Genomic DNA, 12,922 nt, shown 5'->3' on the forward strand with positions numbered 1-12,922 from the left:
GATGGGGGAATGGCCAGTCGGTGAAGCAGTCAGAACACAGGTAACATTTATACTTTAAGTTTGCCATCTTATATGGATGCAGTTTGTGGCACCCCAAAACAGTTACAATAGTAACATCAAAGATCACTGATAACAAACATAATAATAATGAACAGTGTGAAATATTGGGAGAATTACCAAAATGTGACACAGAGACATGAATGAGCAAATGCTGTTGGGAGAATGGTGCCAACAGACTTGCTTGACATGGAGTTGCCCCAAACCTTCAGTTTGTAAAACACAATATCTGCGAAGCACCAGCAAAGTGAAACACAATAAAATGAGGTGTGCCTGTGTAGTTTATTCAGATACTAGTGACAGACTGAATATTCGTGTTAACCTTTTACCATTTTGATATAAAGTTAACCAAGCTGTAAAATTTTAGGCATCTCTAATATCCCTTTATTTTCTCAGTTTCTGAGAAGAAACTGAGTTATGGTAAAATAGTTCTTAAGTTTTCAGGATAAAACATCTTTTATTGAGTGCAACAAACAGGGCAGCCATTTTTAGTAAAAGGATTTAAAAAAAATCTCCAAGTAAAACATCCCCAACCCTTACCAAGAAAAAAGACAACTTGTTGCATATCACATTTGTCCCGTGGATATTTGTTTGAACAGTCTCGTTTTCTACACAATTACTACCAGCTTTTGTACTTTTGTCATTTCGTTTTCATCACCCTTGATGAAAATGAGCTTATCCAGATGGAAACAAGCTTCTCTATCTACTTTCAAATGTTGGTTTTGATGTGGTATTTAATAAAAGTATTTAAGTATTTTTAAACATAGACAACTGACTTACCCTTGCTGCAATAGGTAAAGGATACGTAAGCCAGCAAGGAGAGTTCTCACATAAGGGCATCTTATTTAGCCTCAAAAAAGGAAGGAAGGTCCGACACACGCTACCACGTGGGTGAGCACCGAAGACCTCCTGCTGTGAAAGAAGTGAGACACAGACAGACAAATGCCGTGTGTTTCCATTTCTATTCTAGAGAGCTGGAACAGGCAAATTCAAAGAGGCACAAAGTAGAATAGAGATGACCAGGGGCTGGAAGGAAGGGTGAGGGGAGTTATTTTTTAATGGGTACCTTAAAGTTTTTGGTAGGGATGATGATGAACAATTATAGTGGTGATTAGGAGCATAACTTTGTAAATGTATTTAATGTTGCTGAATTGTACAATTACAGATGGTTTAAATGATAAATATTATGTATCATTTGTGACAGTGAAAAACATTTTGAAAAAGAAGGTAAGAATTCTGACAAGATCTTACAACTGAGAACCAGAAAGTTCTAGCCTCTATTACTGGACCTGATGCCTGTATATGTTCTGGTTCAGCAAATGTGGAAAGTTCCTGTGTGGCCTCCTCTCATTAATTTGGTTCATTCCATTGATAAATATTTATTTAAAAACAAGTCATGGCATATCATTTTAGATAAACTGAGGACTGGAAAGGTGAGTAAGGAAGCCTGTGGGACTGGGAGAAGACAGCCATATTCACATATGATTAAAATACATTAGAAAGGCTGCAGTAGAAATGCAATGAATAGTGGTGGGAACGTTGGAAAGGTGGTTCCTGAGGGGATCAGGGCTTCATAGAAGAGTCAATAATTTATCCGGGTTTGAACTTTGTGAAGGAATTGGTTGCTTTTTGTATTTCAGTAATATGCAGTGCATGATCACTCATATTTTTATGCCTTGGGATCTTGGATCTAAGATATTTGCAGGCTTTTCAAATACTTTGTGGTTTTTTTTCCCCCCCGAAGGGTACCAGCGAACTGGTTCCTGGAGGCATGAAGACATGTTGGTTGGTTCTCTGTTCTGTTTTCTAAAAAGTATATGCAAAACAACTTTGAGAAATAATTCAAAGTAAATGAGACACGTTCAGATCTCTCAAAGAGTTTGTAATCCAATAGGGAGATAAGGTAAAGACAGCTGGGTGGTGTCTTAAGGAACAGTTAATGTGGGATGGCTGTGCAGAGAGCCTGGAGAAGTGACTTCGGGGGGATGGAGCAAAGCTTCATTGGGGAGGTCTTTGCTCTTTCCCCTTAAGGCTTTGTAGAATTGTGGTAACTAGATGTGAATAAGGTCATTTTATTTGGGTAGAAAGATAGGAGCAAAAGCATAAAGGCAGCAAATACTTAGTCCTATTCAGGGAAGCAGTGGAAAAAGCAAGCCCTTGTAACCTGAGGCCAGGTTACAAAGATCTCCAAACTTTCAGTGTTCTGCTTATTCTAGGAGCCCAGGAACCATGATTTGTTACTGGTAGATTTGGAAGAGAAAGGCTAAAGAGTCTTCACACCCATACTCGTACATGGGATGGCAGAGGAAAAGGAGAGCAAAAGTGGTGATCCAGGCACTGGATGGGAATACAGTGAACTTAGAAGCATGACATAGAAGAACAAGTTTGGAGTCAGTCAGCCGTGGGTTCAAATCCTGTAACCAACGTTTACTGTGTAGACTTGGCCAAATTACTCAGAATTGCTGAGCCTCATCTCCTTGTGTGACAAATGCGGATAATAGTGTCTTTATGTGGGATGGTCCTGAGGATTCAAGAGAATGGGGTGACACACATACGTAGACTCCAGATGGCCCCAGGCGATCCCTAGGGTACCTTCTGAATCTGAATGTCTGTGAAATAATTTAGAAGTTTTTCCTGCAAATATAAGTTATTCACGTAATTGAAGTTAAAATATGTAACTCATATATTTCTAGACAATTAATACAATGAATTTCAAGTATCAGTAAAAACACCACTGCCAAAATAGATTCTTCTGGTGCAGAAACTTAGAATTACTCAAATATTTTGGAAGCTGTGTTAACCATTTCAGTCCTGCGCATTGCCATTTCGGCTCAGAACAATGTTTTTAGGAAATGGTGTCTTGTCGGATCTAATCTAAGGTCCGTCTAATTCCTTTTCCTGATCAGAGCTCTGAGTTAGGGTTTTACTCTGTGTGGTGTATCCCTTTGCTAAGGTGACTACCGGCAATATTTGAAAGTGTGAATGCACATTTGAAAATCTCTCCCATGCTTTCCTTTAGAAATAGTCTAGATTGTGGTACCTTGTGTCCCTACTAGACTTTCTGTCTTTAGCCAGTTTATGGAAATCTTTTTCTTCTAATTGTTGTTCAGGCGAACCTCTTAGGTTTTCTGTTTGATGATGACATTATTTGTAAATGAGGTCATCTCCTTTCTGACGGCTGTCTCCTTATTTGTGTCTCCTGACCTAGAGATAAATATGTCAGGATGACGATGGTGGTAGGAATCGATAGATGGTATTGGAAAGTCCGCTAGTGTTTCAGTATTTAATATGATATTGACATTTAGTTTGAATCCCATAGCACCCTTGTTCTATTTTTCCTGTCACCTGGCTCATATTATATAGAAACTTTTGGGAAACTGTCTTTTTCCTATTGAATTCTGAGCTCATTAAGGACAGGGTCTTTTCTTATTCATCTCTATATTTGCAGGATTAGCACTGAGCCTGAACAAAACAAGCAGATATTTATGGGAGGCATATATAAGTAATTTATCAGGGCTCAATAAAAAGATCCTGAAGACAATAATTTCCTATCACTTAGGAAATTATAAACATCTTTTCAGAATTTTGAAGAAGATTCACTGTTAAGCAGTCATCTTAAAAAATTTCATTTAAAATTAGTATCTTGAATACTTGTCTTTTTTGTGATTCTTATGTAAGAAAGCAGGAAGGAGATACAATTTAAAGCTCTATCCTACTTGTAATTAAAAGAAATAGTTTTGAAAGCCTAAATTTTGACTAAATTCTTGGCTCAAGTGTGAATTCTTTAATTCTTTTTCTAACTTGTATGCTTTCCAGCAAACATATAAATAAGTCAGTCCAGGAATTAATATTATAAACTAATTGGCTATTTTGTACTTGCCTATGCAGACAAAAAACAAAGGTAATATTTATGTTGATTGTATTTGGATCAAGGTGTTGGTATTTTAAAAACGATATGTACCCTAATGCTGTATAATCCCTTTTTCTTGGTACGTCCCACTTTAGTTTTTATAGATTTCTGTTTGAAGTAATGTTTTGTCTCAATGTCATTCATGTAGACAATCATTTAAAAATGGTGGATATGAGATGGGACTGAATAATGTGAAAAACACTCCTTATAGGTGAGGTAAGGAATTTCAGAGAATAATTTGCAGAACCTTTATGGCAGAAGTCATATTTATTGAAAAAAATTAATATCTTTGCTATAAAATTTGTAACAGGAATATTTACTGAATGTTTATTTTGATGCATAAACCTGAATATTACATACCAAGTACAAGACAGTAGCACTAGCTTTTCCTTTATTTACATTTTATGAAAATCGTTACGCAGTCCATGTTAAAAGAACTTATGATGGAGAATTGTTACATTAGAAAAATAATATTCTTGATAAAGCATTCTCAAGGAGTCCAATCACATTTTCTGCCTCTTCAATAAGGCAAAAGTCCCTGGAATAGCATATAACTTAATTTACAAAATACAATAAATGTTCAGACACATATTCAAGTTTTCTTTTGGTATGATTTTTCCTCACTGTAAAATTGCTTTTTATTTTTATTTTTGTTTTTATTTTTTTTTTACTAAAACAGAAAGACTTCCAGGAAAATGTTGAATGATTTCAGCTGTACATTACCTATACAACTCTGTAGCCTAGCGACACCCATTGGTACCCCATCATTCACTTTAAATATTTTGCTGGGTTAGCTATTCTCAAATGTAGCCTATTTTAAGATTTTGCCATCATCACGACTGTGGAATCGTTGGTTTTCATAGGAAGCAGACCTGTCACAGTATGAAGCTCTGTTTTAGGGAACTGGCACACAATCACTTTGCCACTCACGGGAGCACGCCACAGATGTAACCGAAGCCGGGCCCACGCCGGACCGGCCCCAGCCTCCGGGGCTCACACTGCACAGCCCAGGCCCCGTCAGGCCGTTTCGTTACCAGAGACTTGTTTGCTCGTCACAGTTAGGTCGTTTTAATTCCTTCAAAGGCACACAGCTTCCACCTTTTCTCCAGCGTCGCTCCCACGCCTGTGAATTCCTGTTTAAACATGCGCGGCAGCCGCATCAGAAGCATTTCGATTTCGTTTGCAGAAATCTGTCAGACAGGAAGAAAGGTCACTTTCGGAAACAAGACTCACCTGAAAGGAGGCAAGGGGTTGGGTTAGGATGCACTTTCCCAGGGAGATAAATGACATTACTTGGCTGTCAAGTAACGTGCTTAGGAGAGGAGCGCCGGTCAAGCACTGGACGGGGCTGTCCCGGTCTCAAGAAGCTGGCGGGTGGGGTGGGGGGGGGGGGACAGAGGGGCGCGAATTCCCGGCTCACCGTTCCTATGGATGCCTAGCTTACTGGATGGTGCCCTGCCTGAAAAGCACTCCCCACCTTGATGTGAAAGGACATGAGAATGGGCTTTAAGAGGGCGGAGAGCAGGTTCCTCACCACTCCTGGTGCCCTCCTCCTCTTTGACAAAGGGCAGCGCTTTTATCTAACTCAGTGAGGGTCACAGGGCATATGGGTAGATTTCTGGCCACCCTAGCTTCTCTTTCTTTAATTTTCACAGAGACCAGAAGACCATAAAGGTTTAGAAAGAAATGAAAACCCAGAATCTACAACCATGAAAGTCTCAACATCCATTCTTAAAATCCAGGTAGGTTTAAAAAAATCTTTAAGTAATCCCTGCACTCCATATGGGGCTCGAAATTAGGACCCTGAGATCAAGAGTCGCATGCTGTTCCAACTGAGCCAGCCAGGTGCCCTTCCAAGTAGTTTTTTCTTTTTTTAAATTAAAAAAAATTTTAAAAGATTTTATCTGCTTATTTGAGAGAGAGAGATATCAAGAGAGAGCATTGAACAAGGAAGAGAGGGAGAAGCAGGCTCTCCGCTGAGCAGGGAGCACAACATGGGACTTGATCCAAAGACCCTGGGATCATGACCCCAACTGACTGAGCTACCCAGGCACCCCCTCCCCCCGGTAGATTTTTAATGCACTTTTTTTCTTTTACCAATTTTTCTTTATTACATACATTTTTATACCAATAATTCATTTTACCTTAAATAAAAGGCAAATCAACCATAATCCTTCTGCTCTAACATAGCCATTGTTTTTGTTTTCATGTCTTTGTTTCCCAGCCCCATGTGCTTGCATGGGGATCTCATATAGCAAGGTGGCTAAGACCCTGGAACCAGGGGGTCTAACATTTTTGTTTGAATCCTGTATCTACTATTGTTATGAGCTAAATGACTCCAACCAAGATAATTCATCTCTCTAAGCCTCAGCAAATGGGAATAACAACATGTAATAAGGATGTATGAAGACTACTGGCTTAGCATAGATTTGGCACATAGAAATGTTTAATGAATCAGACCTATTATTATTTTTCATGGTACAGTCACTGGATAGATACCATTTTAGAGTCTACACTTTCCATTTAACGTTTAAATGTTAAATTTATTTAACATTTATTTTAAAGAAAGACCAAATAGACCAGGAAGTCAAATCAGCTGTTCATTTAACGTTCACATGGAAAAGATTTCACATGATATATTCAGTATTCCTATTGATATTCCTATTTGCCTATGACAAAAAAAAAAAACACCACCTTTTGAGGCAGTCCTGAAAGTTGAAATAAATTGCATTCTAAAATTTTTGCGTGAATTATTTTGAAATCTGAATGCATTTTCCCACAAAGCCATGTTAAAGAGATTATTAGATTGCTAGGTCAGCTCACAAAAGCCTATTAAACAGATTATTAAAAGGTTCATGTGATTTTAAAACATTTCATTTCAGTGAGCACTGTGCAGAATGCCTTCACCAGCATCCTCATTGCGTTGTCACAGCACTCCTATGAGATACATAGGGCAAAAATGTTAGGATGCATCTCCATTTTATAGTCAGGAAAACAGAGTGAAGTACAGAGGGTTAAGTGCTTTTTCAAAGACAGAACTGGGAAAGAACCCACTGCTCGTGTCTGGGAACTCGGCATTGGTATGCTTTACGTGCGCCGCGTGATTTCAGCAAGCCGTGGGTGAAGAACCGGGAGTGTAGTGCTTTCTTGAGAAATATCAATCACCTGGGGTTCCCGTTAAAAAACTCAGATTCCTTAGCCTCGTCTCTGGAGACTGATTCAGCTGACCTGGGGTGTAGCTCATATACTCTACTTCTGATAATCACCCCAGGCAGTTCTTCCGGTCAGGCATATTTGGGTTAAGAATGGGATTTTAAATCAGACAGGCTTGGATTTTAATCTGGGTTAGGCCAACCTGTGTAACCATGGGCAGATCATTTAATAGCTGTAATTCTCCGTTTCTTCAAGTGTATAATAGAAGTAATCTCGCCGCCTAATCGTGAGGATTATACACAGAATGTAACGCGTGCCCGGCACAAAATGCTGTCTCTCTGTATACACACTAGGCAGTGCTGATAGCACAGGACACTCTGTTACCAAACTTTCTGTGACGGGTGGGCCAAGCTCTGCGCTCCTACGCTACCGCAAACAATACTGAGAAGTGTGTGGTCAAACCCAGTTTTCACTTGGTCCAGAGGCAGTTTTCTGAAGCCAAGTTATCCCCTTAACCTCCTTTCTTTCCTTCGTAGGAGGATGGCACAGGGCGTCTACGGTAGGCTCCGGTCTCCAGTCCATTCAGGTGATACCCCTGAGACGAGGCGTCTTTCCCAGATCAGACGGAGCCATGGAGAAGCGGACAGACCCCCAGGTTCACAGCCAGCCATCACAGGTTTGTTTTCAGGACAGCCCTCACCTCCCTTGAAAAAGTAGGGAAAGGAGCTTTGTGGTGTTCATTAGGAAGGAGAGAAAAAGCTAAATTCTTGAGAGTATAATAAAGGTCTGATATAAAGCTAATACCTGTGTAGGAGGCCAGCTAGGGTCAGGGCAGGCAGTGCCCCCTGGCAGCCCTGTAGCTGATTAGAAGTCTGACAACTCGTAATTCGTGAACACCTTGTCCTCGCCAGACTTCTGTAAACTACTTGTTAATTCTCGCTGTACTCTCATAAGACGGAGTAATTTACAAATGAAGCTGAGGTCCGGATAGATGAGGTACGGTCTGCAGGGTAACCCCGGCACTGAGTGGGGAGCTGGGCTGCAGATCCAGACTCCTTGGCCTTGTTCTCGAACACTGATGCCAACTGCCACAGGGGGCGGGGGACTGTGGAGTGAGCACTGGAAACAGCCCTCTTGGTCACTGTCTCCCTGTTGGGGGAAGGGACCCATGGGGAAGGGGTCTGTGTACTGGAGGGCAGGTCTGTGATGAGTAAGACCTCAGGGTGATATCAGCATCAGTAACAAACGGAGAATTCCCAACTCATACACATTGCAGTGCTAATACTTGGGTGCCCCCACAGAAACCCTTCACCAAAACAGCAAGCAAATCGTGGGGAATCTTGTTTTCCTTGATGTCTTTTGACCCGAGGCTACACTTGAACCACGGAGGAAGCTGGGTAGCATGCTGGAGGAGAGAGGGAGCTACCCCTTGCTGAGCCCTCACTGTGGGCCAGGCACAGAGTATGCAATTCATGCGCATTATCTCATCAGAAAGCTCTTCAGGCCAGCAAACACACTCCTCACTTGCTGGAAGAAAGACATGTTGAGGGAAAACATCTGGAATCCAGTCATGGAATGACCATTAACCAGCTTCATCATCTTGTGTGAATCTCTTAATTTCTTTGGGTGTTCCCTCATTCGTAAGACAAGGGCATGGGAAAGAAGCTCACTGAATGTTCTAAGAGCTTGGATTTGAGTGCTGGCCCCGCCATCTGATAGCACTGGTCTTTGGGCTAGCTGTTGAAGATTCATCTGACCACTAGGTTGTGGGCAAAGATCTCAAGCTGAGAGAATGTGATCGATCTCCTGTGCACTTTCAAGCACAAAACAAATGGCGACCAATACTCAGTAGTGCTTGCTGTGTGCCGGATGCTGTCGTGAGGGCTTTTCATATAGTAAGTCATTTAATACACATGGTAACCCCTAAAAACCCATTTTATAGAGGGTAAAACTGAGCCACAAAGATGTTAAATAAGTCGCCCAAGGTCCCACAAATAAGAAGTAGTGAAACTGGGATTTGAAATTTTTATGATTACTTAGTTTGGATGACCAATTAGCCATTCCTTGGATTTTGACAGAGACAGAAATTAGTATAATGGAAATCAGTGTCCTGAAAAGTAGTTAACGCTTGGTTGCCGTTGGTAGTGCAAGGTAACTGCCTGAGTGTGGACAGGGATATGTCACGATTATAGAACAGACCACCTCAGATGAACTCCTATCTGAAATCTCTATTTAATAAGGCTCTAAGATGAATTCTAGAGCATTTCCTTAAAGATGTTTTGTATCTCATGCCAGAAGAAAGATCAAGGAGAAACTGCTTTCAAGTTAGTTTGATGGTTTTTAAAACTTTCTCTACCCTGACAAAATAACTTTGATGATATGTCACATTTTGGGATTTTCGAGACAAAGAGAGAATTTGTCTTTTTTTTTAACCCTATGGCCAAAGAATTTTTACTTTACAAATATTTTCATTTACTTTAATTCTGTTTTCTCCTCCTCCTAAATAATTTTTCAGCTCTATGTCATTTTGCCTTGGCAATATCCTGTGTCTTCCTACTGATAATTTCTTGGTTTTGAGATCTGAAAGAGTCATGGAGTCACCACATAAAACAAAGCAGCTAGACCTCACTGGCCGAGCTCAGGGTGAAATGTACCCATTCTGTCATCAGCTGTGTGGGGTTCCCGTCCCCAAATCCATTCTGAGGTCAGGGCTTCTCTCTAAGCGCCTGTCTGTCCTAGATGGAAGCCACTGGGGGCCAGGGAAGGATGTGCTCACGCAGCTGGTGAGTGAGGGGCTAGAACTTGGTGCAGGGCTTTCAATGCCAAATCCAGCCCTGCTTTCACAGCACAGGGGCGCTGTGAGCAGAATCAAATACACGTGGTTAAGAGACTTCTGGTGGCACTGCCATCTAGGTTAGAGACATGTGCTGTGCTTGTACAATCTCATTCAGCCATACACCATGTATTTGGTGCTCTAGAAAGAAGGGAAGATCGTCCTAGATGGGATGCTTTTATTTCCCGCTTACTCAGCTAGCTTTTGTTCCAGGAAATTGGTGGTCTGTATATTTTCAATCTTTGATGTTGTCAGTGGATCCCTGGCCACTTCTGTTTTGTTTAACATTTTCTAAGTCTGACATCTGTTCTTTTAGAAAGGATTGATTTGTTCTAATTGAGGGGAAAAAAAAAAGATGAGAAGGAATAAAGGCTCCGTGTAACCAAGGGGCTTGTGTGCTGGTAACACTGCAGAGGTAATTTGTAAGATCTGCTTGATTTATTTTCTGATTTGCTGACTCCAGCCCAAGCCCACTGCCTCCTTGCCAGGCCTCTAAGCATGTATATAAATTGACACAAGCAGACATAAATCAATTTTATTATGGGGATGGTTGGCTCCATGTCCCATATCAGTCAGGCAAGAGAAGCAGAGTGATGAGGGGTTCTTGTTTGAGGCACTGAAAAGACCTGGCATAGGCTTTGTCAAGGCTGGAGAGTCAGAGAAGCCAATTGCAAAACCAGATTTCCTTCCATAGGATAAACTGACTGTTGGCTTTTAGTGCACACTGAAGCCTTGTTCATTCTTCATATCCCTGCACAATGCATGGCATCAGCACACAGACACCTTGCAGGAAACTTTTGCAGAGAGAAATGTGGAATACGGATGGAGAGGGAAAGGAAGGGAGGGAGGAATAAGGAAAGAAGCTAAATAAGTGAGGAATCAGGAAGACAGAGGTAAAGAACTAGAAAGAAGAGGAACAGGGAGGGAGGGAAGGAGGAAAAGAAAGAAGATAAATAGAAGGAAAGAATTAGGATAAAAAGAAGGATCTGGATGAAAAATGAGAGACGGAGAGAAAGGAGGGGAGAAGGGGGGAAGTGGGGTGGCGTTGGCGACAGTACCCCAGAGGGAGGTGTGAGAGTGAGCACATACTCAAGGGATACCTCCTGGTAAACATGGCTCACACGGACTTTGCCCTTTTCCAGGGTCTGTCCCACTGAAGATCTGCCCACCCAGTAATAGCACTTCTTTAGTTCATGTCTGATTATCCAGTTATTTCATAAATATTCTAGCATTTCCTCGATTAGACTACAAACTTTCTGAGAGCAGTGTTCTTTCTTAGGTTTCTTTTGTGCTCCAGACATCCCGTTTGTTCCTGGTCCCTGGGACAGTGCTGGGTTCACGAAAAGCAGTGAATTACCCCAGCATTCACTGGGTGCCTGGTAACCATGTCAGTTTCTCTTGCTGTGTGTGAGCAACTTCCTTTTTATTCTTTATGTAGCTAAATGGAACTATTGTTTACCTCCAATGCTTCATTTATCATGTGCTTTCCAGAGGTGTTGTCATATCTGAAAAACACATTCATTATAGCCTAAGCAACAGAAAACTCACTCACTCATTAACATACTATGACAGCTGGCGATTTAGGAGAACAGTGGAATATAGATAATACCGAAGATTTTTCAGACTTGTGGGGAGGGACCTTACAACCCCACTGAGAACATTTCACCTGCCCTTCCTGCCTAACCAGAGTCTAGGAAAGCATGCTCTCCAGTTATGGCCAATTTGAATCTCCTTGGAACTGACCAGATATTTTAATTTTGTGTTTCCAGAGGTATGCTTTTAGTACAGACATGCAAATGGCTTGCCTCTCTGGTGGGAGACGAATGCGTGCCCATGAGCACCCAAGCCCGTCGTGAACAGTGGTATCATGGCAGGTCTTTGTAAATCCTCCAGTATCAGCGGCCATGTCATGTTGAGTCTGGTTTTCAGAATCAAATCTTCTACTTGGTGGGCCTAGGGAGGGCTATACATATGTAGAGGGGGCAGCCACACATGCTTGGGAGAACTTATGTCCTGAAGAATACATAAACTGGGGAAAGAGCAGAAGAATCCCTCCTCTTGACTGTAACACAGCAAATACTCCTCTGCTAATGATCAAGTTGGGACTTTCTTGCTGCTTAGGGTCCGCGAGTAGTTTTGAAGGGCTTGGGCTGACCTGGGGGGAACCTCTCTGTATTGATCGGATAGTGCTGCCTGTTTTGAAGAGTTTACTGCCTGCACCCAGGGCACAGTTTTTGACTCGGCAAAGTTTTAGGAAGTCCTCTTCCCCTACCACCCTTCCTCTGCCTTCCTCTGCGTGAGGCTTGGTGATGTGGTCATCCGATCACATTCTGCTACAAGAGGGCTCAGTGAATGAGACTGGGTGGTTTAGAAGAGGCTGAGAAGAGAAAAATATGCAAATATCATTATCAAGAGCTGGAATAACGTTTAACTGGACAATGGCCTATTACTGGGCTACACAGTTTTAGGAGCCATGTGCAATTCACATGCCCAGCATAATTTAATTCCTGGCTCTCCTTCCATTTCTAATCATTCTTATACTCATATGTGGCCTTTGGGGAAATCCTAATAAAATCAGCTCCATTACAGGCTGGATTGATTGAGCCTGCTTTCCTTGCTCTCGTCAGCACTGGGACAGGCAGAATCTAAATGTTATTCTACAGTTGTCGTAATGGTGATGTTGTCCGATGTCAAACTGTGCTGTTCTAACTGGAATTTCAAGAAAACCTTCCCTACTAGTATCAGGAAGCCCTCCGTGTCCTGGAGGCTAGACTGAATCCATTGCCTTAGTGCAACATTAACTGAAACTTGGTGGAGGCCTGGTGACACGCAAGTCCTTCTGATTAACGGGAGGCAGGCGCCCCAGGCTGCTGCACTGGAGCCTCAGCGTCAGCGGGCTGTGGTGGTTGCAGGGTGCTGAGCCTTCTGGCAGCTGATACAGGGACAAGGCCCTGGTGGGCACTTCAAGG

General features: G+C 41.9%; 1 protein-coding gene across 4 annotated transcripts in view; it reads right to left on the reverse strand.

The window, feature by feature from the left end:
- Nucleotides 1-4,215: 4,215 nt before the first annotated feature.
- The window catches only part of ENOX1 (ecto-NOX disulfide-thiol exchanger 1), a 539,166-nt gene continuing 530,459 nt past the window's right edge, over nucleotides 4,216-12,922 (reverse strand). For all 4 annotated transcript variants that reach the window (XM_057308447.1, XM_057308444.1, XM_057308442.1 and 1 more), the window contains one exon: nucleotides 4,216-5,157. In XM_057308447.1, coding sequence (XP_057164430.1) covers nucleotides 5,026-5,157 — 132 coding nt within the window. In that variant the 3' untranslated portion in view covers nucleotides 4,216-5,025. The remainder of the gene's footprint in view (nucleotides 5,158-12,922) is intronic.

The sequence above is a fragment of the Ursus arctos genome, unplaced genomic scaffold (genome assembly GCF_023065955.2).
Source record: "Ursus arctos isolate Adak ecotype North America unplaced genomic scaffold, UrsArc2.0 scaffold_10, whole genome shotgun sequence".
NCBI classification, from domain to species: domain Eukaryota; kingdom Metazoa; phylum Chordata; class Mammalia; order Carnivora; family Ursidae; genus Ursus; species Ursus arctos.